The sequence below is a fragment of the Natator depressus genome, chromosome 9 (genome assembly GCF_965152275.1).
Source record: "Natator depressus isolate rNatDep1 chromosome 9, rNatDep2.hap1, whole genome shotgun sequence".
Lineage (NCBI taxonomy): Eukaryota > Metazoa > Chordata > Testudines > Cheloniidae > Natator > Natator depressus.
The window spans coordinates 24,418,216-24,445,066 of NC_134242.1; the positions used below are offsets into that span (position 1 = coordinate 24,418,216).

Here is a 26,851-nt window from a genome sequence, read left to right on the forward strand (position 1 = left end):
GCAAATACCACAGCCCTGCAAGTGACACCACAGCACAGTCTAATGGGCATAGAGGTGATTTTAATTCCTCACATCTTCCACAGTTCACTGAGATTATTTTACAAAAGGACAACACGTAATCTTAAAGGAAAGGACGGAGGAAGCCTAAACCTGTTTTCCTGTGGTGAAAGGTAGGCATGTTTTTAGCACATAATCACATGGTTATAATGCAAAGTACAATAATAGATACATGACAAAAGGAATATTTTAGAGTAAATTGCTCAAATACTAAGATAATGGGCACAGTATAAAAAGCTAGATAGATTAGCAGACAGATTAGGCTAATAGTAGTTCTGTTTATTGGCTTGGTGTATTGGGAACAGGTTTTATTTCAAGCTACCTTCACAAGTTGCACAGATTCCAAAGTCACATATCCTGTATCTGGAGGTATAATTGCTATTTAGGAACTCTTTTCTTTATTGCTGAAAAAATTAAAAATATATACACTAACTGACATTTTGATATGACACACTAGAAAACACTGCATGCATTTCCATGCTGTTTTAACAAGCGCTAAACCCAGAACTGGAAATATATGCACATGGAGAAGTTTAAAAACAGTGTAAGTCTTGAGGTTTATGCTCCATTAGAAACACAGCAAAGTTCAATATTTGTCCAAGCAACTAGGAAGACAAAAATCAACTACAAAAGAAATATTACCTTCAAACTTCTACAAAAAAAACTTACAAATCACAAAGTGCAATACGTAACTATAGATTGTTTATTATAAAATACTACAAGTGTGCATTTTATGCAGATAGTTAAAATGGAATTATACAAGTTTGCCTGATATGTTTAATTTTTTTAATTAAAATTTATTTTCTGTAGTTATTCTAAAGCAATCTCATATCACAATTACAAACTGTTGCTTTATGTATACACAAACTAAGAGCATATACAAAGGTGTGGTGTGATCAGGGCCTCTGAATTCTGTGACACTGTGGTGCAGTGGACTGATAATTCAGGGGCAGCTTCATTTAAATTTTAAAAATGAGTTTTTTAAACTATTAAAGATTAACTAGATGAAATCAATTAATACAGAAGAATGTCCCCATGTTTTTAGTGTGCTGCAGGTTGTTATACTGACAATGCATTACTTCCCCATAGATGTTTGCAGCGGGATACCGGACATTTGGCTGCTGGGCAGGAGACAAGTGGGTTTTCTGCCATCCATGAAGGCATCCATGAAGGCATGGGGGCAGTTTGGGATTGATTCTGGACTGTTCCACAGTTTCGTAAGTACACCCCAAAATGTGCACACCAGGAAAATGACAAGTTTCAGGCTAGGATTCCCCTCTTCCCCCAATAATAGGCCAACATTTTTCTGCTTTCCTCTTCTGACCTTCTGTAATGAGGTCTACCCAACCTGCCAACCCCAACCTGCTCCCTATCCTAACTTTTCAGCAGGAGTGGCACATCCTCTTCCCCAGTAAGGTATCAAATATCAGCGAGTTAGTGGAAATATCAGGGAGTTAGTAGATTTCTCTCCCCAGCCAATATGAGCAGGACTGGAAAAGCTCCATTGGTCCCATGGCTACTATTTTACTAGTAGCCCTTTAATTCTCTGGCAACTGAGACACAGATCTACTGGGAAACACAAAGTTGTGTGGAAGGAATCACCATCCCTTCTCCTGTCCCAAAAATTAAATGAGATGGAAAACAAACCCTACATGGCTAGGAAAAGTGAGATTAGGGAAAAGTGCAAATCCCCTGAATACATCAGAGGAACAGAAGGCCACTGGGCTTCTAATGCTGGAAGACAACTAAAGGAAAGGGAGGAGCCCACAGCCTGTTAGGGGAAGGGAAGTAACGTTGGAAGGGGAATCCAAGTGAGTTTTGTTAGTTTCTAAATTGAACTGATAAAGCTCAGCATGTTTGCACAGATTTATCTGACCCTTTGGTAAATTTTTTAAATGAAGCCAAAATTTAAGATCAATGCTGATTGTCCCAAACCTGTGTAAACCAAACCTATAGGTAGGATTGCCAGGTTTCTGGTTTTCGACCGGAAAACCTGGTCAAAAAGGGAAGTTGGCGGCTCTGGTGACTGGGCCGATAAAAGTCCGGTTGGTGCGGGGCTGGCAGTACCCTACCCAGCTCTGTGTGGCTCCCAGGAAGTAGCTGGCATGTCCCTCCAGCTCCTTGGCATAAGGTTGGCCATGGGGGCTCTGCGCACTGCCCCCACCCCGAGCGCTGGCTCCGCAGCTCCCATTGGCGAGGAACCATGGCCAATGGGAGCCGTAGGGGTGGCGCCTGCGGGGTGGGGGCAGTGCATGGAGCTGAAGAGACATGTCGCCACTTCCTGGGAGCCACCTGAGGTAAGCGCCACCTGGAGTCTGCACCCTGAACACCCTCCCACGCCCCAACCTCCTACCCCAGCCCTAAGCCCCCTCCTGCACTCCGAACCCCTTGTCCCCTGCCCGGAGTCCCCTCCTGCACCCCAAACCCATCACCCCAAGCCCTACCCCAGAGCCCTTACCCCCAGCCAGAGACCTCACCCACCCGTCACCCCAACCCCCTACCCCAACCTGGTGAAAATGAGTGAGTGAGCGAGGGTGGGGAAGAGCGAGCAACAGAGGGAGATGGGGTGGAGTGAGCAGTTGCAGGGCTTTGGAGAAGGGGCAGGGCAATGGTGTTCGGTTTTCTGCAATTAGAAAGTTGGCAACCATACCTAAAGGCAAAGTTTGCTGAAATACATAATCAGAGCGAGTAGGTTTCACACAGCCCTAAAGACAAGCATTTAATATCTCACAAGAACATATCTTCTCTCATTCCATCTCTCTCACCCCACACAAACCCCCATTTATTTAGCAGAAAAGCAAAAATCCAACCATAAAAGCTCCCCAATGATGACCTGCATTATTTTCTCAGCACATATAATATGGTGAGAATTTGGTTGTGTCATCTTTGCATTGTCCCCCGAGAACCAGAATCCATAACTTCCACTGGAAATAATGGCAATCTGATGATACATGAGAATCTACTGGAGTTGTCTGGCAATACTGAGGAAGATAAAACACATCATCACTGTAAATGCTGAAGAGCAAGAACTAAAAATACCTACTACTACTCATCAAGTACCATTGTGGAGAGGGTACTGTTGCTAATCTCCCTGGTGCATGAGGCTGACGTGGGTCATGCACTCTTGTCATTAGTAGTAGCTTTGCCCGAGATTATTTCCTCTGTATTCCTTTCTGGCTTCAATAAAATAATGTAACATTTTGGCAGAAATATGCAACCAAGCAAACCAAAGCTTGATGCCAAAATTGCAAATATCTCAACAGCTACTTTGAATTTCCCTCTTGCGCTTAAATAGGCGGGAACAAAAGAAATCCAGAAGAATACCAGTATCCCAAAAGTGATAAATTTAGCTTCATTGAAATTATCTGGTAATTGCGAGCTATGAAGGCAGTGATGAAGCATAATACAGTAAGAAATATATCAAACCCAAACAAAGTTCTATGGAGCCTTGATTACACTCAAGAATTATCGTTACATTTTGGAATTCCATATTTTTGCACATATATGGAGGTATACATGTGAGATAGGCTGTGCAAACACACACTTCAATTACCACAGATATTAGCACAAGAAGTTTTTGATGAAGAGATTGCATGGATAGATGGTCATGTTCTCCGCAGCCTTCAACTTGCTGCGTCTATACGTTAACAGGAGTGCAACAGTTTTTCCCAATATACAGGACAAGCAAAGAGAAAACCCCAAGGCAAGAGTCACTTGGCGGATCTGACACGACCATTCTTCTGGTTTACCAACAAAGAGGAAGGAAGTTAACAAAGTAATGACAAGAGATAGCTGAATGAGAAAGCTCAGCTCTCGGTCATTGGCTTTCACAAGAGCAGTGTCCCTATGCATCCTATAAACAATGGTCACAGAAAGGACAATACAAGCTCCAAACCAATAGAGATCTACCAGAGTGGTCCCTAAAGCTTCATCATAAGCCGGAAACTCCACCTCCGTTAGCACACATTCATTCTTGAGTGTACTGGACCAGTGATCATCAGGACATGGAAAGCATTCTCTTGCATCTGTTAAATACATAAAAGAGAATTTTAAATTGATTTAGGCATGGACTGTTAAATGTATCTGTTTGAAAAAGACTCTCATTACCAAGTTTGCTACAGATGTGTGTTTTCCTGGCTGGGGGGAGATACAAAATAAAGCTTTTTCCAGTCCAGTGAAGCACAGAAGTTAACCACTAAGAAGTTTGACCAGATGGATTCTGCCTTCTAATGGAATCTCACCCCACTTACCTAGGATAGCTGCTGGGGATAAAATTTAGCCAATGCATTTAATTAATTGAAAATAGCTGGTATAAGGCATGCTATGTCATTTAAATAGCATTCTTCATGTTGACATGTTCCTAATAGTTGAAGAATTATAGAGGGTTCAGAGAAGTGCCATGAGACACATAAAATGATTGGTAAACATACTTTATAGTGAAAGACTCAAGAAGCTCAATCTCTTTAGCTACCCAAAGAGAAGGTTACGGTGACTTGATCACACTCTAAGTACCTATATGGGGAACAGAAATTTGGTAACTGTGGGCTCTTCAGTCTATATAACAAGTGTAACCCTTCTGCCCGTCAGAGTTGGCAGCAACAAGGGCCGGGTTCAATATTTAGGGGATCCATTCCAATAACACAATGCAAACCGGCTCGAGCCCCCACCCAGTGACCTGGGACAAATATATACCACCCCCGCTGAGCGCCTCCAAGAGGCAATACTTCCCCTCTCACAAGCACATAGTCTGAGTGTAGCAAAAAGCCTTTTAATAACAGAGAGAAACAATGTGGCATTATGTTGGGGAAACACCACCAACAGGATTCATAACACAACTCATGAGCAAAAACTCACCCCAAGCAAATTGGGGCATGCCCCTTTCCCTTTGGTTCTTGAGTCCAGCAACCCCAAATCACCCAAAGTCCCAAAAGTCCAGTGACCCAAAAGTCTCTGTCCCTGGTCAGGGCAGCCCCAGAGTTCGAAAGTTTATCTGCGGAGCTTTACCTCCCAACCCTGGGTGGAGATGGGACGGGGGTAAGAGGCACCTTACAAGATCTGAAGCTGACCGCCCCACAGCTCCATAGGCCTTCGCTCCGCTCCGCCAACCGCCCCACGAACTCCTTCGCTCAGCTCAGCTCCGCGGCCCACAAGCAGCTTCCACCGTCCCACGAACTGCTCCACCAGCCGGTCCACAAACTGCTCCGCGTCCCACCAGCAGCTCCCGCCGTCCTACGAACTGCTCCACCAGCCTGTCCACAAGGCACTCCAGCCGTCCCGCAAACTGCTCCACAATATATCTTCAGTCTCCCCCACTACTTAACACAACACTCAGTGATTTCAGCTCTTTGGTGAATTCCGCTTGTAAGTAGGGGAGCCTCAGTGCTGGTGCACAGTTAACCCAAAGTGAGCTCAGCAGCCTGTAACTAGACTTCTAATGAAATCAAAATTAGCTCTGATATTCCACAGTGGAGAGAGGAGGAAGTGCAATTAGCATGTAAGGCCCTCACCAAGGGGCCCATGCTACCAAGTATTAATACTTGTCCCCAGCCTCTCTCAATTCACAGAGTTTTGGAACCCATGACCCTTGCCTAGCGAGTGCCACTTAGTTGATGGTGAGTCCCTCCATCATAACAAAAGGCCAAGTACAGTTCCAAGCACAGTTCCCATAATCAGGGTAATAACAATTTATTCTTCCTGCCCCAATAACAGAGACACTGGGGATCCCACAGCAGCCAAAGTGACCATTTGGGCAGCTATGGCCTCATACTAGGTGGGGTGGGTGTGCCTATGCAAATGAGATCGGCCCCTGAAGTTCTTTTCCACAACTTGCCACACCTCACCACAAAATGTCAGGGTGGAACTCATCCTGACACTGCTTACACAAGATATAACAAGATCCGATGGCTCGAAGTTGAAGCTAGAGAATTTCAGACTCAAAATAGGGTGCAAATTTTTAACAGTGAAGATAATTAACCATTGCAACAACTTACCAAGGGTTGTGGTAGATTCTCCATCACTTGCCATTTTAAAATCAGACTGGATGTTTTTCTAAAAGATTACTCTAGTTCAACCAGGAATTAATTCAGAAGTCCTATGGCCTAGGAGATCAGATTAGATGATCAAAATGGTCACTTCTGGCTCTGTAATCTATGAATTAACAGCTGGTATTTAAAATAGAGCTGCCTGGGAAACTGAATTTCAGTTTTGTGGAAAATTTTAAGTTTTCAGAAATATTTTCATGCTGAATTGGAGTGTTTAGGTATAAGTACCTCAGTACAATGGTGAAGGGTGTTCTAGAAATACCATAGACAGAGAGAGACTTTATGAAGCCCTGAGTTTGCCGGTTACAAAAATTCTACTGTATCTGAAAGAGAACTATGGTAACTCTAATTTTATCTCATATAGATCTGAGTGATCCAGGCCTTTACTATTATATTATCCAGATGAAATCAGTGATCTGTCTATACCTATTTATTCTTACAGGAGGCTTTTGTGCTGTCCCTGTTTCATTACTTATCTCTCCATCTGCACATGGAATACAGACAAAACAGCAGGCAGGCACCCCATGTCAGATCCCCTTTCTAGTACCAGGTGAGCAGTTTTCAGTACACACAGAACGGGGAGGCTAAAAAGAACAGAATACAATGTCAAATCTATTTCTTCTACAGATAAATGCATTAGGTATATAAATATGTAGCTAAAATGGATCATTCCCAATGTGCAAGTCTGGGCTCCCAAAAAAGTTCATTTATTACAGTCTACATTGGAACCTTGTCATCTTTTCTCCATCCCTAAAACTTAAGAGCTCAGCTTTGTGCTCCAGATCAAATGTATTATTTGTTATTTTTCCTCCAGATGTGCTGGCCAGACTAAACTACAGCAGTGTGTATTAAATAATTAATGTGCTGCTGGAACATTAAAAATGCAAAAAAAAAAAAATTATCCATTACGGAGAAAGGAAGCAAATGTCACCCAAAGGGTAAAATAATACATTTTTATAAAGGAGAAACAGGTTGTATTTTAAATGAAAATAATATCCTGTACAGAGAGTTCTACAGCTCTGTACACAACCAGACAGGCTGGTTTCTAGAAATCAGGTTGGTTTCTAAACAAAGATATAATGTATGCATTTGAACAAACAGATGTATTTGTGTATTAAATGTGTGACGTCAAACACATTGAATAATGTTCAAAAAAAGCTTTCTAGGGGGCCAAAACCTGCAATCCTTACTCAGGCAACACTTCCACTAAGTCAGTGAGTAAGGACTTCATGATAGGGCCAACACAAAGTAGTCATAGGCTAGTTTGCACTGTCTTTTATTAATCATTATTATTATTATGTATTTCTATCGCGGAAGTGCCTACTGACCATAATGAGGGATAAGAGCCCCATTTGTACCTATAGTCTGTGCATACAAAACAAATTACAGTCCCTGCCACAGAGATTTTACAATCTAGTATTTTGACTTTACACAGCAATTAAATAAACAGACAAACAGAGGTAGGGAAATGACTAGGAGGTGGGATAACAACAGGCAAAGTAACAGTAAAAAAAAATTAGTTTGCATAACACCAGTCTCAGCAGTCACAGAGGTATGTTAAGAAGAAAAGATGCAAAGATTACTAACTTTTAATGTTGGAGTGTTCCAGAATATGGAGTCGTTATTATATATCTTCATCTCGTGCCCATCTTTTATATCATTATAGATTCCAATCTTCACAAAGGAGAGATTTCTCCAGTCTCATTCAACTGCCAGTTTAAAATGTCATATATCGCATACACATCTCCATTGTCATCTATCTTTACTGCTACTCTGAAACCTGTCAAAGGTTGTAAATTTAACATTCTTCAGATAGTACATTAACTATAAAATGGGGGAAAAGTGACTGTCAAATTAATTTACAGAGTTATGTATACTGGTTACATAGTTGGGAAGGATCTGAAGTAGGACATGGACCTGTCATGTCTAGAATTGCCTCAAAGACTTAAAAAACTTAAAATAACATAAGTTTTAAAATATATGTACATATAATCTTATGCCAGAGAAGTGGTCAAGTAATCCCTCCCATGGGAAGAAAAGCATGACTAATGAAAAATCCCCTTCTGTGTCCCCAAAAGGATGGGCTGCTTGCTGCTTATTACGCTACCAAACTCCTTTTAACTTGTTAAATTCTACATAGTAAAACTTCTGTGTAATTCTGGTCACCTCCATTAATACTACTTGATTTTACCACCTCAGATGGAAGTTCATTTCACCTACAGCATTCACCACTCTCTGAGTAAAATAATGGCTTCTTAAGTTCATCTGACATGTATTGGGGCAGATCCTCATCTAGCGTAAATTATCCTAAACCCATTAATTTAAATGGGCCTGTGACAAATTTACATAGCTAAGGATCTGCTTCATTCCCTCTTAATGTGAACGTGTACCTTCTATATCTGGTGTGTCCAAGTGGTAACATTGTGCCATTTTCTGCCACCCTTACTCACGCTGGGTAGAACCTTACTCCTCAAGTAGTCCCCGTGAAATCAGTGGGGCTACTTGTGGAGCAAGGCGCTACTCAGTGTAAGAGTATCAGACTCTGGCCTAGGGCAGTTATCTCTCACATCACTTACAAAACCCCAGAACTTGAAAGCAAGGAAAAGACATCACAAAATGTGCACTGACAACATAATAAACACAGTCTCAGCTAACAACGACCTATGTTCAAAGGAGCTGATTCTGATTTCATACCAGCATAACTCCACTCTGTTATCTACTTACAGCCTATCATGCTCACCAATATTGTCTCATCGTTTCCTTGTACTCCCCTATCGATCTGTCTGTATCCATTGATCTTTTGTCTGACCCCTGATTGTAAGCTCTTTAGGGAAGGGACTATCTTTTTTTTTTCCTGTGTTTGTACAGCACCTTGCACAATGGGATCCTGGTCCATGACTGGGGCTTCTAGTTCTATGGTGATACAAATAATAATACCTGAGCACCTCGCATCATCCCTGTGGGATAGGGAAGCGTTATTATTAACTCATAGATGACTGACTAGCCCAAGGTCACATAGGAAGTCTGTGGCTGGGCAAGGAACTGAAGCCAGGTCTCCTGACTCTTAGGGTAGAGGCCCTAACCACAATACCATCCTTCCACCTGGTTTACACAGGTGTAAGCAAAATCTGAATCAGGCTCATTTAGTGAAAATCATAACTCGTCACTTGGTTTCAGCATATATTTCAAATTTACCTATTCCTCATTTTATTATTTAATTTTTCTGCTATTAATATTTAATTTATTTTCTTTATAGATACACTTTTAAAAATTAAAAGAAAGTTAAATGCAATTGCAGACACCACATTGAAGTTCTTTATTTAATTCATTATGTAAAATTATGATAGGGAAAAGCAATGCTTACCTGCCAGGGCTCAAAATCATATATAAATGCACAGGACTTTTTTTGGAAATGGTCTGTTTCCTTCTACACAGGTGTCTAAATTGTTAAGGGCATGGGCCACAGTGAACACAGCATTATAGACATTATATGTTATTCTGAGCTCTGAAACATCCAGGTAGGTATTTTTTATGTCCTCCAGTTTCTCCTTTCCAGTACAGAGCTGATCAGAAACAGGATGTACTCCACTCTCTCGACCTGTTAGATTTATTCTAAAATCTGTATTATAAGGTACGCTGCTGTTAGGCCAAGTGCAATTGAAAGCAGTCTGCCAGAACTCAATAGTCAAATCATCACTAGCATCATTATCTGGATGCACATCAAGCTGAAAGTCTTTTAATCCTGGTATCTCACCTCGCCGTACTCCAAAACCAATGGTCCCACCGAGGAATGAAAAATATTTAGGTTTAGCAATTAGTGCTGATGTAACCCAGGCCTCACTTGCAATCCAGGTTTTGCCGGTAATGTTACTGTGCGCAATTTCGTCCATTAAGGGACTGAGGTCAATATCAGAGGAACACACTACAGTGATATTTGCTGTGGATTTTTTTATAGCTTCCACAACTGCTAGTATTTTTCTCCTGGAATATATTTTTGGAATGGTCTCAGAGAAAGCAATGCAGATTCCAGATTTCTCTACATTTTGTTTAAAATACTTTATTCCGTATTTTCCATAGTCATCATCTGCTACTATTGTTCCTATCCATACCCAACCAAACTGTCGAACAAGTTCTGCCATAGCCAGTGACTGATGGTTATCATTCGGTATAGTGCACAGAAAGGAAGGGAACTGGTATTTGTCAGAAAGAACCGAGCAGGAGGACGCATAACCAACCTACAAAAAAAAAAGTATTGAGGCAGGGATTACTGGCTCAGTTGCTGCTTTGTTTTTCACTTTCTTTTATTTAGCGACCTTTGGTATTTATAGGGCAATGTTCACCATAGCCAGGGCCCAGTGTATAATGTGACTATGCAGCCTCATAAACTGCTGCATCATTAGAGATTATTTCTATGTTGCTGTGTATGTGTATTCCAGAACCTAAATTTTCATTTCAAATAAAACTAAATAACAAGCCTTTATGGTTATGGTGAAAATTTTCAAAAGGTAAACCAAGTGTAAACCAATGCAATACAGACAGTTTGAAACAATAGTGCTGAGAGAAGTGTGAATGCTCCTAGTCCTGGGTGTGCACTCTGAAGCCTAGCAATGACAATGTAATTATCAGGAGCCGGGGTCACCAGCATTCAGAGGAGCCTTGGTCACACCACTCGTTGCCCAGCCATGGTCCCTGCACTGTCTGCTGGGAAGGAAACAGTGTATGAACTACTGGGTGACTCTGAGCCAGCCAAGGATTCCCCTAGACAGCAGTGGTCCTCCAGTAGCCAGTTAAGCCTGTTTTGTAGCAAGTAAAATGGTGAAAAGTTCTTACAATGTGTTAGACCACTGAAAGTGAAGACCATTCAAGGTGTTGACTGGCCACTTCACCTTGAATGGTGTCTTAACTCAGAGAGACAAGTTGGGTGAGGAAATAACTTCTCTATTGGACCAACTTCCGTTGGTGAAGGAGACAAGCTTTTGAGCTCACACAGAGCTCTTCTTCAGGTCTGGGAAATTCCACCTTGTGTTTAACTGTGGCACTCTGAGCACCTTTCTCAGGCCTGAAGAAGAGCCCTGTGTAGCTTGAAAGCTTGTCTCATTTACCACCAGAAGTTGGTCCAATAACAGATATTACCTCACCCACTTTGTCTCTCAAATATTGGTATATTGCTCATTATATTTAGATTTTAAACAAATACCACCTTCAGTTACCTCAGGGAAATAATAGAGCCCTACGATTCTTGAAGAAGCAACAGTCAATGTTGATCCACTGGCTCCAATGACTGCTACGAGAGGTGCACCAGCACTGCATCTGAAGTTGGGCATTGTTTCATTTTGTCCAGTCAGGTATGCCAAAGTCTCTTCAACAGTTTTGGATGTTGTAAAGCAGGTATCATAGATGTAATAACCCAGTGTTATATTTGGTAGAATATCTAGCCTATTGTTAACCTCCTGGATGGCATGTATCATGGCTCTGGCCCAACGGAAACCTCGGAAGTTAAACCTGCAGAGACAAAGTATTTGTCAGTGTTGAACACATTTGCCAAAAGCACTTCCACACAAAACACACTTCTTGTGTCATTCCTAAAAGCAAAGCAACACATTTTCTGAGTGCATGGTTTTCCCTCAAAATTAATGGGTTTTGTTGCAATCTGATCCTGTAAAAGTTGATCTGATTGGAGAGTGTAGGATTCATAAAGGTTTATGCGCTTGGCAACATTCAGGGCACACCCGGAGTGTTGTGTAGGAGTAGTGCACACACTGCTCCATCCAAGGGCATCAACCTTGGAATCTCGCCAAGATGACATGTATCGTGGGAAGCCTCTCAGGACTGGGCTCAAGGCCCGAGAGCAAGGAATGTGGTAGATAGAAATTGGTAAATAAGAATGTTAAACAAAGCCAGTGTATTCCTTTTATCTGTTGGAGAATGTAATGCGCGGGGGGAGAGAGAGAATAAAGGGGAAGGTGGAAAGCTGACAGGCAGAAGTCGGTTAGCAGACCAGCCTGCTTGCTTGCTAAAAACTGTGTTCTGTCTTGTCATTGAACCGCCACAACTGGCGCCCAAACGTGGGGCCCTCAGCACTCACCTCGCCCGGCAAGGGTTTCAGACGCGTCACTCATCCGCTTCACGGATCCCAGTGCGTATTTTTCATTGTGGTAAGTATGGGAAGCTCCCTCTCTGCTTTGCAAGTGCAACACCGCAATGAGCTACAGTATTTGCTGCGTAAGGCTCAGCATGACTGCCCCACTCGAGAACTCACTCTCCTGCTACAGGAGGTGAGTGCCCAATGCCCGTGGTACCCTGAAGCCGGAACCCTTAAGCTAGCGGACTGGGAGCGGTTGGGCCAGACATTGCACAAAGAGCCTCGGGCGCCCGTGCAGGTTTTACATGCCTGGCACCTCTGCCGCGACGCGATACAGCGTGTAGCCTCGGACAGGCCCTCCCTCGCGAGGCTGGTGATCTCACCACGCCCGTCCGCTCCTGCAGCCATCCCCCCTCCTGACAAAGCGACACAGTGTGTCACCTCAGAAAGACTCTCTCCCGCGCCAACAGAGGGGCTGCCGATCCCGCCACCCCCGTCCGCTCCCGCAACCATCCCTCCCCCTGCTTCACCCCCAGTGCCTCTATTATCACCGCCTCCCTGGCCTTCCCCACCGGAGCCGGTGTGTGATCGCCCTCCGCTCGTGGGGCTCCATGCTCCGGGCCCCCCCGGGGGGTCGTCTGCGTCTGCTCAGGGGCTTTCGCTGGTGCAACAAATGGTTCACGCAGCGAAGACTCGCTCAGATATTATAGCAGAGGAGCTGGCTGATCTGGTCTCAGTTTGTCCGGTGACCTGGCAGGATGATGGCCAGGGCAACCAGGTTGCAAACTGGGTCAGTTTGCCTTACTCGGTGATCAGAGAGGTAAAGAAAGCGATTCGCGAGTTCGGCCTGACTAGCACGTATGTGCGTGGTCTCATTGAAGGGCTAGGTAGTGGGTACTCCCTGATCCCTGAAGATTGGAAGGCGCTGTTGCGCATGATGCTGACACCTAGTCAGTATGTTATTTGGCTTAGTGAGTATCGGCAGATGGCGGAACGCCAAGCACAGGTATATAGAGAGCAAGGTATCATTTATGAGCACTTGGCAGGGGAGGGCCAGTTTGCTACTGTTCAGCTGCAGTCTCAACTCCCTCAGGCCATCTTCCCCATTATTTCCACCTGCGCCCAGCATGCTTTCCGGAAGGTCCCGGATTCGGGCAGGCCTACTAAAAGCTTTGCCAGTATCCGTCAGGGTGCATCAGAGTTCTTTATGGATTTTACCAACAGATTGCAGGAGGCTATCCTCCGACAGGTGGATAGCCCTGCAGCGGCTCAGGAGATCCTGCTAAAAATGGCGGTTGAAAATGCAAACGAGGATTGCCGCCGTGCTCTCCAGGCGGCACAAGCCTCTGGAATTCTAGAGCTGTCGGACATGCTGCGGGCGTGCCAAAACATCGGAACCCAAGCACATAAAGCTGGAGTTCTGGCCGCCGCCCTGCGGAAAAGCGGGAAGGAGGGGAAGCGTTGTTACCGCTGTGGTAAGGAGGGTCACTTTCAGCGGGAGTGCCGCTCATCGACGGCGCCCGCCCGCCCCTCAAAGAAGTGCCCCAAGTGTCGGAAGGGCTATCACTGGGCTAATCAGTGTCGTAGCCGGTAGGGAAACCGCACGACGGGTCTCCCCCGAACCCAGGGCCAAACGGGGGTGTTTCCCACTCAGACAACTGTTCCTCTGCCTTACAATCCATAGACTCCATGAGGGCGGCGACTGCCAGAAGTGCAGGGCTTGATTTGATTTGATTATGCAGGAGGACGCTGATTTTCAGTTGCCGGGGGAGGTTTGCGCCATACCTACACAGGTGACGGGACCTCTCCCTGCCGGATTTGTGGGCCTGGTTCTCCCTCGCTCACACACTGGGAAACAGGGTTTTTTTGTCATCCCAGGAGTCATCGATGCCGATTACACCGGTGTTATTAAGGTTCAGGTATGGACCCATCTTCCGCAATCGCTCCCGCGTGGACGGTCAATTGCACAATTGATTTTAGTCCCCTATCAGGTGCCAGCCGCAGAGGATTGAGCCCGGGGTGGGAACGGCTTTGGATCGACGCTGGCTCAGTCGCCATCTCACAACATGTCCTCTCCACTTGTTGCTCTGACAATGTCGGTCCGCCCCTCGAAACCTCAGTTAACACTTCTCTTAAATAATGTTCCTTTTACAGGGTTGGTGGACACTGGAGCTGACGTTACGGTGATTCGTGATCCGGAGTGGCCGGTCGGTTGGCCAACAGTTCCTTCTAAAGAGTTGTGGGGGATCGGGGGTAGCAAACCCGGGCGCCAAAGTTTGTCTTGGGTCACGGTCTCTAAACCAGGAGGCCGTGCCCTTGCTACAATCCGCCCTTTTGCACTCCCTGTCCACCTCAATATTTGGGGCCGTGATTTACTTACAAAGCTGGACACCACCCTCGATATTAATATATAATGGCCCAAAATCCTCCCTCACCCACCTTGCCATCCGCATTACCATTGGTATGGCAATCCTTAGAGCCCGTATGGATTGACCAGTGGCCCCTCCCTCTAGAAAAGCTGAAAGCGCTTCATTCACTTGTACAACAATATTTGCATGCACAGCGCTTGGAGAGCTTTACTAGTCCTTGGAACTAGCTGCTGTTATTTTGGCCTTTTAATTTTTTGCTGATTGTCCCTTTAATTTGATTGTGGGCACGCATTATGTTTATCAGGTAATTGATCGTTTACCCCTTGCCCTCATTACCCCTCAGGTCGATGCGGACCTCCTTCGCCTGTTTCTGTCCTTACAGTATCTCATCACCACTCGTAATTTCCCTTATTTTGTTGCTCATATTTGCAGTCATACCCCTCTGCCTGGGCTACTCACTGAAGGCAATGCGCGTGCCGATCGCACGTTACGTGGTCAGGTAAATTCTCTTTTTTCTGACCCCATTGAAAGCCATTCCTTTTTTCATCAGTCTGCCTCTGTCTTGGCCCGACAGTTTTACATTCCTGCTGATCATGCACGTTCTATTGTTTGTTCCTGCCCCCACTGTGCCGCTGCTGCCCCTACCTTTTTTTATGCCGTTAACCCCAGAGGTACCGCAGCGAATCAGCTGTGGCAAATGGATGTCACTCACGTGCCACAATTCTGCCCCTATTCATTTTTACATGTTTTCATTGATACCTATTTGGGATTCCTTTGGGCGACCCCACAGTGTGAGGAAGCCACTCCCAAAGTTATTCACCATTTGCTAGCCTGTTTTGCTGTTATGGGTCACCCGAGCCAGAAAAAAACGGATAATGCCCCAGCCTATTGCTCCACAGCACTTTTCACCTTTTGTGCCCAATGGGCCGTCCGTCTCAAACATGGGATCCCTTACAATTCCACAGGCCAAGCTATTGTTGAACGTGCAAATCGCACACTAAAAACCTTGCTTGACAAACAATTAAAGCAAGGGGAGCTGCGTCTCCAAATCTTAGGAGACATTCAGCAACAACTGCATGTCCTTTTGTTTACTTTAAATAATTTAACGCTGAACGCAGATCAGCAGACCCCCGCGGATTGGCATTTTCACAAATGGAAAGACCGCGTCTATTACCGTCAGCTGCCCGATCCGCAATGGTTGGGCCCAGTGCCTTTAATTACTTGGGGTCGGGGATATGCTGCTGTGTTTCTTCCTGCAGGACCGTTGTGGGTTCCGGCCCGGTGTGTGCGACCGGCACTGAAACAGCATGGCATGGCACCAGGGGCTGTCGAACCCCATACCGGAGTTTCAGCTGACCTTGGAGGAAAACGCGGTGCCCCCCGGGTCGACAACGGCGGGACGGAAACGGAAGAGGCGTAGCGTCCCAAGCCAGCCCGTGACATGAGGAGCAGTAAAAGCATTGGTCGCCGCGGCTCAACGAAGACTGGCAGCAAACCAACAGCTAGAGACTCTTGAGACTTTGTTTGTGGCAATTCTCGCCCAAATTACTGCTAATTCTGTACTGATTGTATGCCTTTTGTGCCTGCTATTTCCTGTAGGGGTTGGCTCGGGAGCGCTTCCTCCGCTACGAGCCCGAATGACATATAACCTATGGGAAAGATTGGCTTCAATAGCAAATGTTACCCACTTTTGTTTATTTGATTTTGTAGCAGCTGAAGAATTGTTAGGTACGTGCCTTATTCCAGTATGTCATCACCCTGAGGAAACTGGGAATGAGATGATGCTCGCCGCTTACTCAAACTTCTCTTCCCAGTACTCCAGCATGGCTAATTGGGGCCCGGCCAATTACACTTTACCTTCTTAAGCTTATTTTTTGCTGCTGCTGTGTACAATGTATTCCCTTTTTGTTAAGGCTTTGTCGAGACCCGCCCTGGCAGGCTCCACGAGTTATGACCTTGTCTGTCCGGGAGTTAATTGGCTTGCAAATGCAAATTGATGGCTACCATGAGATGGCCGAGCACAAATAAACAAAAAAGGAGGGGATGTAGGATTCATAAAGGTTTATGCGCTTGGCAACGTTCAGGGCACACCCGGAGTGTTGTGTAGGAGCAGTGCACACACTGCTCCATCCAAGGGCATCAACCTTGGAATCTCGCCAAGATGACATGTATCGTGGGAAGCCTCTCAGGACTGGGCTCAAGGCCCGAGAGCAAGGAATGCGGTAGATAGAAATTGGTAAATAAGAATGTTAAACAAAGCCAGCGTATTCCTTTTATCTGTTGGAGAATGTAATGCGCGGGGGGAGAGAGAGAATAAAGGGGAAGGTGGAAAGCTGACAGGCAGAAGTCGGTTAGCAGACCAGCCTGCTTGCTTGCTAAAAACTGTGTTCTGTCTTGTCATTGAACCGCCACAGGAGAGTGTTCAGAAACTTCCTAGAAGGTACTCAGCACCTCCCAGGATCAGCTCCAAAATGAACAGTAACTGAATTATCCTGGAGGGTCTAACCCTGCAGCTCTTACTCATATGAGTAGTCTCATTATCTTGGTTATCCTATTGAAATCACTGACCATTCAGCTGAGTAATGACTACAGGATCAGGTCCTTATTTTGTAGTCACTCCATCATCCTCAGAGCCAAACTGACTGAGAACCAGCCACTTTTTTCTGATAAATCATTTTCCAGTGACACTTTGTTCTCACCTACATCATCTTATATTAAGAATACCTCGATAAAAGCCTTTTATTAACATCAGACCAGCAGTGGAGTTCCTCCCAAGAATCCCAGTAGATGATTTCTTTCAAGTAGAGAAACATAGGAGGTCGCAAGCAAAGTTGACATTGTCTTTATTCTTCACAGCTACCTCCCATGGACATGTGCTTTTACCTACATCTCCTCAGTGGCTTAGCATAAGCTTTGTGCAAACTTATAAATTGTGAATTTTGTCTTTGTGGCTATTACTTTCAGCCTTTGAAATTATGATTTATTCATGAGATGGTCAAGTTCAGGATCCTGACACAAGGAAGAAAGGAGAGCAGGAGAATACGGACCCTGGACTTCAGAAGAGCAGACTTTGACTCCCTCAGGGAACTGAATGGCAGGATCCCCGGGAGAATAACATGAGGGGAAAAAAGAGTCCAGGAGAGCTGGCTGTATTTTAAAGAATCCTTATTGAGGTTGCAGAAACAAACCATCCCGATGTGTAGAAAGAATAGCAAATATGGCAGGCGACCAGCTTGGCTTAACAGTGAAATCCTTGCTGATCTTAAACACAAAAAATAAGCTTACAAGAAGTGGAAGATTGGACAAATGACCAGGGAAGAGTATAAAAATATTGCTCAGGCATGGAAGGCCAAATCACACTTGGAGTTGCAGCTAGCAAGGGATGTTAAGAGTAACAAGAAGGGTTTCTACTGTTTTTTTAGCAACAAGAAGAAGGTCAAGGAAAGTGGGGGGCCCCTTACTGAATGGGGGAGGCAACCTAGTGACAGAGGATGTGGAAAAAGCTAATGTACTCAATGCTTTTTTTTTTGCCTCTGTCTTCACGAACAAGGTCAGCTCCCAGACTACTGCGCTGGGCAGCACGGTCTGGGGAGAAGGTGACCAGCCCTCTGTGGAGAAAGAAGTGGTTCAGGACTATTTAGAAAAGCTGGACGAGCACAAGTCCATGGGGCCGGATGCACTGCATCTGAGGGTGCTAAAGGAGTTGGCGGATGTGATTGCAGAGCCATTGGCCATTATCTTTGAAAACTCACGGTGATGGAGGGAGGTCCCGCATGACTGGAAAAAGACTAATGTAGTGCCCATCTTTCAAAAAGGGAAGGAGGAGGATCCGGAGAACTACAGGCCAGTCAGCCTCACCTCAGTCCCTGGAAAAATCATGGAGCGGGTCCTCAAGGAATCAATTTTGAAGCACTTAGAGGAGAGGAAAGTGATCAGGAACAGTCAGCATAGATTCACCAAGGGCAAGTCATGCCTGACTAACCTAATTTTCTTCTATGATGAGATAACTGGTTCTGTGGATGAGGGGAAAGCACTGGACGTGTTATTCCTTGACTTTAGCAAAGCTTTTGATACAGTCTCCCACAGTATTCTTGCCAGCAAGTTAGAGAAGTATAGGCTGGATGAATGGACTCTAAGGAGGATAGAAAGCTGGCTAGATCATTGGGCTCAATGGGTAATGATCAATGGCTCCATGTCTAGTTGGCAGCCAGTATCAAGTGGAGTGCCCCATGGGTTGGTCCTGGGGCCGGTTTTGTTCAATATCTTCATTAATGATTTGGAGGATGGCGTGGATTGCACCCTCAGCAAGTTTGCAGATGACACTAATCTGGGAGGAGTCGTAGATACACTGGAGGGTAGGGATAACATACAGAGGGCCCTAGACAAATTAGAGGATTGGGCCAAAAGAAATCTATTGAGGTTCAACAAGGACAAGTGCAGAGTCCTCCACTTAAGACAGAAGAATCCCATGCATTGCTACAGACTAGGGACCGAGCGGCTAGGCAGCAGTTCTGCAGAAAAGGACCTAGGGGTTACAGTGGACAAGAAGCTGGATATGAGTCAACAGTGTGCCCTTGTTGCCAAGAAGGCTAACGGCATTTTGGACTGTATAAGTAGGAGCATTGCCAGCAGATCAAGGGACATGACCATTCCCCTCTATTTGGCATTGGTGAGGCCTCATCAGGAGTACTGTGTCCAGTTTTGGGGCCCACACTACAAGAAGGATGTGGAAAAATTGGAAAGAGTCCAGTGGAAGGCAACAAAAATTATTAGAGGGCTGGAGCACATGATTTTTGAGCAGAGGCTGAGGGAACTGGGATTATTTAATCTGCAGAAGAGAAGAATGAGGAGGGATTTGATAGCTGTTTTCAACTACCTGAAAGGGGGTTCCAAAGAGGAAGGATCTAGACTGTTCTCAGTGGTACAAGATGACAGAACAAGGAACAAAGGTCTCAACTTGCTGTGGGGGAAGTTTAGGTGGGATGTTAGGAAACACTATTTCACTAGGAGGATGGTGAAGCACTGGAATGGGTTACCTAAGGAGGTGGTGGAATCTCCATCCTTAGAGGTTTTTAAGGTTTGGCTTGACAAAGCCCTGGCTTGGATGATTTAGTTGGGGTTGGTTCTGCTTTGAGCAGGGGGTTGGACTAGGTGACCTCCTGAGGTCCCTTCCAACTCTGATATTCTATGATTCTAACTGAGTGTAAATCCATGCTCCACTCAAAGCCCTTCTGCTCTGCTTTGCCATCATTTGGGCAAACCCAGAGGGAAAATGCTTTCATTGTTTCATACTGCACCTTATGACTCTTTCAAGACACCAAAACAAAAAGAAGCAATCACTGCTGTTGGTTGCATTAGAGTCAAAAGTTCTTTTCTTACATTGTAAATATTTTAATAAATAGTTTAAGGGGGGAGAGAGATCATAATTAGAAACAATTGTACTTGTCTGATTTCTATATACCATGTGATTCTGAGATTTAAAATCGACTTCTGCTCTCTCTACACTACCAGACTGAATTTGCTACAAACCTCTCATAAGGAAAATACTGACTCAGTGATGAGCTTGGAGATAATAAGCTACCAAATAATCCACTTCCATGTGACTCTTCTAAAGTGACTTTGATCTGTAAGGCAGTAAAAGAAAGTTTTGTTCCTGTTCTGGAGAAAGCTGATATGCTTACGTGTTGGCACAGTGGTGCCCAGGTACTACACAGACAAACACCCTCGAAGCTTTAATAACGATAATAATTTGTAAAAGTCCTGCCTATGGAAAGTAGTACCAAAATAGAGAAGCTGAAATGTTTCATTGCTGAGACTTCAATATGAACCAATATACTTCTCCAATATCACAACTAATTAATTAACTAAACATGCCCTTTCCCTCTGCGTTTTGTCTTGAGATTCAATAAGAAACTCAGAGGTTATGAAACCATGTACACCAATCCCCTGGAGATGTTCTGGGAAAGTCACATGAACTCAAACCGAGGAGTGTTTGCCTAGGCTTCAAGTCTTTCCTCTCTACACCTTTAACAGTTCTAGGTGGAGCACCAGATGCCACAGTCACATCTATGCAATCCATTCTAATGGAGTCACAGTCCAAACTGTGCCTGGAACTAGCACTCTGGGTTAAAACCTACACTAGATGTTGGTGCTTCCTGGGAAACTGAAAAAGAAGCCAGGATGTCACCAAGAAAACCTAGCAGAAGCATTCCAGCCCCTGCTGCTTTTATTGGACTGCAGGAAGCAGTAGCAGCAGCAGACCTGCTATTTGCAGACATGGCCATGATGTGCCCATGACTGGACAACAATCCTGAGGGGCCCACTGGTGATGGGATTTGTATTTTCAGGAAGGAAGGATCAATTGACCGATCCCAGGATAAATTTACACTCAAACAAAACTCCACTAACACAACAAATCACTATCAGAAAATATTTTATATATTTGCTTCTTAACCTGCTATCCCTTCTCACCTCCCAGTCTTGTGTCGAGCATAGCACAGCCAGACCAGAGACTGTGGCCCACGAATTTTATTCACTTGTCATAAATATACAGTGCCTTTCCAGAGAATGAGGGCTGATCCTGCTAGGGGCCGAGTGCCTTCAACACTTTAAAAGATAAGGCCCTCAGCAGATTAGTCAGATTGCTGGAATTTTCTCTAAGCCTTTCCAATCAGGCTAGAATTAGAATGATTAGAAGTGGTCATCGTGAAACATGAAATCTGCTTAGTTTTAGCTTTCCTTGAAAACTCAAGCCACACTGGTTGGAAAATTTACAAAGATTTACAAATTTTTCTGACAGGCTCAGATTTGGGCATTTTTGTTGAAACCATTTTTTATTGCAAACCAGTGCTTAATTTGTGCCAGGGCTTGCCAGGGCACCTCTAGGCTTGGCAGTTCATAGTCCCAGCACCTCTGGGCTTGCTGCATCAGTTATGAACTTTTAAAAATTGCTTTAGCCCCAGCACCTAATTGCTTGAGCTCCAGCACCTCCTTCATTACTGTCAAGGCTGATTCCCTACTCTGGCACTTCGAGTGCAGAAGGTGGAGGCCCGCAAGGATTTTAAAAATTAATACTGGCCACTCCAGGCTGGTATTAAACTCCCAAGGTCACAGCTTCTCTCTGACCTTGGTGAGGTAGATGCTACCACCACCCAAGTGTAAGAAAAACCCTTTTTAGAGAACCCAGAAAGGCACACTTGGGAATTCCTTCCTGTGGAGTACCCTCAAGCCCTTTCATTCCCTCCCCCCCCCAGGGAAGAGTGAGAAAGAAAAACAAAGGAAATCAGCTGTTGTCACCAACTAATTAAACCTCTTAGGACACCAAAAATCCAATCCTGTTCTTTAAAAAGGTAAATTTTTATTAAAAACAAAAAAGAAAGAAAATACATCTGGAACTTAGACTTTTGCTAGATTTAAAAAACCCAATTACAAAAATTAAGCATCAAGAATAGCTCTCTTGAGGTTCAGTTTACAGGTTACAAGCAAAACAAAAGCATCTGGGGTTAGCACAGAGGAGTCCACAAGCCAGTAAGAAATAAAAGAAATAACCCTAATTGCATCTTTATAGACATTCCCCAATTTACTTAACTAATTGGGGTTTCAGATAAGTAGGGTTGAGGTATGATCTGATGCTTTTTCATACCTGGTTTTAAAGCTTTTTACAGCATAGCTCTAGCCCTGTCCTGCTCTGTCCCCTCTCTGGAGAACAGCAAAGGGAAGTTTCCCCCCATTTTAAAAAGTTCTAGTCCTCCCATTGGCTCTTTTGATCAGGTGCCCACTCCCTTTCTTTTACCTATGGGCTTTCTTTAACCTTTTACAGGTAAAGCAAGTAATGAATAGCTACAAACAGGGATTTTGTAGCTAACTGGCTGGCTGGGTGTCCATACCCTCTACCCCCTTCGTTTATCACAATTACAAATTAAGCACTGGTGCAAAATCTTGTTGATTGAAACAGGAGGAAACATGTCCAAAGACCCATGCAAACTGGAGAATTTGCCTGAATGGAAAGTGAATTCTGATACTGAAAGCCTGAGTTTTTATATCAGTAGTTTTGTTCAAAGAATTACATTCATTCAGTCAGGGAACAGAAACCTAACACAAACATGTGTCCTCTGTGCTCAATACAGACTCACCAACACAGGATACAAAATTCTAATGAAAATTTTAATGAAATGCTCAGATGTAATCTATAGACCTTATTTATGGTGGACAATTTCAAATAATAAATACACTTGATAAAAATGGCTGTTTACAGACAATTCACACTGAAAAAGGGGTGAGACGCATCATGTAAACTATACACTATGTATTATTCACCCAGCTTTACTTGCAGCTGGACAATTTAAATTTTTTTTTCTTTCTCAGAACAAACAACTCATATACCAATCTTATTTTATATGATATGCTTCCTCTTCCTCAAAAGCAGCAATAGAAATCCCTGAGGAAACATAAATGGATCTATTGCTATTCCAAGCTATGCTGTAGGTACTATAGAGAAGAAGAAAGCATAATTTCTGTTCTGTTTTGCATTCTGTGGGATGTGTGCACAATTGTTTTACAATACATTCAGAAATGTGATATCATTTCCAGCAATACTGCTTCTATTTTCTACTCAGCAATGCCAGAAGCTTTAACAAATACTTTATTGTGGTGGTTACTGGGGCAAAACCCACGCGACTCACAATTAATTCTTTGGGAGTTGCTGGCACTCAGCATTTCTCAGGATTAGGATTTTTTATTTACCATTACAGAATAATAATTGAAACATTTTGCAACAAAGTAATCATAGTGGCAGGTTTACAGGGAATTACTCGCTAGCAAACTTTAACAAGTATAAAAATTACATATTGTTTAAAAGGACAATGCAATAAAATTAGTGGAACAAAGTGTTATTGGCATTTTTTCAGGCTTGAGGCTACAAGGATTCTTTTTTGGCCCATATTCTATTGTCAGTTTTTTGTGCAAAATTCCTGTTGACTTCAATGGAAGTTCTGTGCAAGAAACAAGGGTCTATATAGCCTCCAACCAGCATCCATTGAAGTCAGTGGGAAGAAGATTAGATCCTTGTTCTATATTCAAACAGTATGCAATATGGGTCTGATCCTGAAAAGATGCTGAGCACCTGCAATCCCCATTGACAGTGATGGAAACTTCAGGAACACAGCACCTGCCTGCATTGGACCCATGATCCTAGTAATAGCAAAGTGTTCAATGCCATTTTTGTCCCCTTTCAGAATCAACTTTATTGGCTCCTCAGACATACAGAACAAAATATGATTAATACATGGTATGCAATTACCTTTATTCATAAACTCACTGCAGTGGTCTTGGTACAGTCCCCCGAGCATTTCACAGCACAGACTACCATACAGTTCACTGAATGTGGTGAATAGCCCTGGCTTAAACTGAGTCTTAAACCCCTTAAGCATGCATAATGCTCTCTCTTTGTTGAGAATGGCCTTTCCAGAACAGCACAAAGTATCAGTAAAATCTGTGACATTTTAGAACCCTCACAATGTAGACACTATTTCATGGTTACTGGACAACAAAAACAGGTGTGATTTTACTCTGTGTTGTAAATAATGGGACATGAGAGAAGAAATTACACCTTCATAATGTATTGGCTAGGGCATAATCCTGCCAGGTGCTAATCTATTCTACTTTATTCCATCAAGTTTTTCATGCTGCAACCATTGCAATGGTGTTTGAACACCTAGACTCTGATCCAGCACTGCATTTAAGCAGATGCTTAATTTAAAACTCATTTATAGTCCCACTTAAATCATTGGAATTAGCTGTGTGCATAAAGTTAGACACCTGTTTAAGTGCTTTCCTGGGTCCGGGCACTATTGAGCATCCACAGTACCCTCTGGCCAGATGCTGAGCATCACAAGTGCTCAGAATAATTAATAAATGATGCTAGAAAATTCAGGTTTTAACACAGGCATTCTACTGACTGCATATTGGTGGCTAGACACAGGAGTAAGCTTTATTCACAATATTGAGCAAAATCTTCCATAAAAATGGATGCACTTGCTGTATCTGTCTCTTGTACCCAAATGAGCCATGTCTAATCTGTAGATAGCATTTCTGCCAGGTGAGTCTAAAAGAGTTCTTCCTTGGTCAAACCACGAAGAGCTACCCTTCAGCTTCTCTTAAGTGGAAGCCACTGTCTGCACATCTTACGAATTCTACAATTTTTATCCAGTAATAAAACACCTGCACTGGCGCACGCGCACACACACACACACACACACACACACACACACACCTCATTTATCTGCCAAGCTGCTACCTGCACAGGAGGAAAAATGTCTTTCCCTTCACATTTTGGTGACACTGGCTTTGAAGTAGTTGGTTCTTTTTCTGGTATAGTCCTGAAGTGAATGGGAAACATTCCTCCTATTATCAGCATATTTTTCTCAGATTCCAAATAGCCATGTAAATCAAATTTTCCTAGCAATGTACATGTACCTTCTGCACCTTGAATGACCAGCATATGCAGAAAGAATGCAAACAATCCTAGAAGCAAGTGCAACTTCATGTTGGCCATTTTATTAGGAGCCAGTTTGGGGAAATGATCAATGTAAAAAAGTACTCAAGCCTTTATGAGGAGAGCTCAGTGGTTTGAGCATTGGCCTGCTAAACCCAGGGTTGTGAGTTCAATCCTTGAGGGGGCCATTTAGGGAACTGGGGCAAAAATTGGGGATTGGTCCTGCTTTGAGCAGGGGGTTGGACTAGATGACCTCCTGAGGTCCCTTCCAACCCTGATATTCTATGAGGCCCTTGAATATATAATTACATCTATTAGCCTATGCAAGAATAAGTAGGTTCCCCAGGGACATAGCTTGCTGTCCTCACTACCTAACTGGCAAGCCACATCCCATTTGCAAGGCACTACATAGAGTGAGGGCTATGCTGTTATTTTGAAAAGTACCTAAAATTTGCCCTGTTCCTTAATAACCAAATAAAATGCTACAAAGCAAGTTATTTGTATTATTTTGTGTGCTCTCTACTGCTGAAGTGACAGAATTCTGGCTCTGATGTTTCCATAATGAGTTAGGACACTTAGGGATCCTTTTTTGGAAGGTACTAGGATAATGTTTTTTAATTATCTCTTCATAAGTCTTATTCAGGTGAGCTATTACTGAGGTAAGTAGCAAAACTGTGCAGGATCAAGCACTTACTTTTAATACACATCCCAGAAGGAGACAGACAGGTCTGATCCTATTATGTTTTATACAGACATGTCTGCTGCAGGCATTAGACACTCAGTAAAACAAGCTGTTGAGGTCTGGTGAAGATATGGATTCACTGAGGAGAGCCTACTTCCTTCCTTCATCAGAGATCCTGCTGGTGTGAATGAACCTCTTCCCACATATTATGGGTGTGTTTCTTTAAAGATAGATGTTGACAAGGTTAGAATAAGGATCAGGCTCCAGAGGATTTGGGAGCCAGCTGCTCCCCATTTGAGCTTCAACAATCAGATTCACCGATACCGCAGCACCTGGGTACCTTGTCCCTAAAAGCTAGTGCAGCTTTTCACTGTAGTCTGGCTAAATATTTTGATTTATAATGTCCAGATTTTAGAAAAAAACACTACTCATCTCGACTACTGGGTTTCCAAATTGTGGCACCTTGAAACTTGTGGCACAGCTCAGCTACCTCCGCCTCCTTCGCTCTTTCAGTCATGCTCTATATTTTGTTGAAAGAGAAACTCCTAGTGCCTTTGAGAATGTGTTTCCCATTCTTGTGGAAAACATTACTGCCCATTTGCCAATTCAGTTAACACAGAACCACCTAAGTATGCACAAAAGTGCAGGGAGAAATCATGAGACAAATAAGACACAAAAGAGCTGGACTGGAAATGACCTTCAAAACATGCAATTCGTGTTTTCTATTTCAGTTTCTTCTCGAAGGGAACATTAGTGATTTGTGAGCATTACATCTCATTAACTGTTACTTTAAATGTTATGTAACTGTAAGTGGAACTCCACCACAGGGCCCACCACTGAAGCTAGAGAAATACTGTTCAGTGGTTCATGACATGAGTTTGACGATCTCAGTCCAGCTCCTGTAGAACACATGCCATTTCCTAAGCACACTGAAGGCAGTGGAAAGACTTCCATTGACTTTGTTGGGATTTGGATCAGAGGCAAACATCCATTTAAAATGTCTAAAACCCTTCATAGCTGACACTGCTTGGCATTTTTGCTGACCTCCTTAACAGACAGGCCATGGACTGAATGGGCACAGAGACTGCTATATCTTCTCAGGCTCAGAGATGGCTGCTCTGGGTCAGA

At 43.8% G+C, this 26,851-nt stretch overlaps 1 protein-coding gene and 1 pseudogene across 2 annotated transcripts; one reads left to right on the forward strand and one right to left on the reverse strand.

Annotated features, from left to right (window-relative positions):
- LOC141993902 (endogenous retrovirus group K member 9 Gag polyprotein-like) lies at positions 1 to 16,887 on the forward strand. Of its 2 annotated transcripts, XR_012640963.1 has the most exons (6): positions 1 to 170; positions 1,147 to 1,274; positions 6,541 to 6,648; positions 11,305 to 11,443; positions 14,982 to 15,048; positions 15,809 to 16,887. XR_012640963.1 is itself a non-coding variant. In XM_074963738.1 (3 exons), exons 1-3 carry the CDS (start codon positions 12,854 to 12,856, stop codon positions 15,903 to 15,905), a joined length of 966 nt encoding a protein of 321 aa, XP_074819839.1. In that variant the 5' UTR covers positions 12,822 to 12,853; the 3' UTR covers positions 15,906 to 16,887. The 2 variants fall into 2 exon arrangements, 1 of the variants encoding a protein (XP_074819839.1); XM_074963738.1 differs by lacking the exons at positions 1 to 170; positions 1,147 to 1,274; positions 6,541 to 6,648; positions 11,305 to 11,443 and adding an exon at positions 12,822 to 13,655.
- LOC141993900 (vomeronasal type-2 receptor 1-like) lies at positions 2,872 to 24,960 on the reverse strand (annotated as a pseudogene).
- Between the last annotated feature and the right edge of the window lie 1,891 nt (positions 24,961 to 26,851).

Coding starts and splice junctions, on each gene's coding strand:
- LOC141993902 (XM_074963738.1), top strand. CDS start 12,854: ATGGTTCACGCAGCGAAGACTCGCTCAGATATTATAGCAGAGGAGCTG. Junction 13,656..14,981: donor GAAGCGTTGTTACCGCTGTG/GTAAGGAGGGTC, acceptor TCATATTTGCAG/TCATACCCCTCTGCCTGGGC. Junction 15,049..15,808: donor ATCGCACGTTACGTGGTCAG/GTAAATTCTCTT, acceptor TTCTTCCTGCAG/GACCGTTGTGGGTTCCGGCC.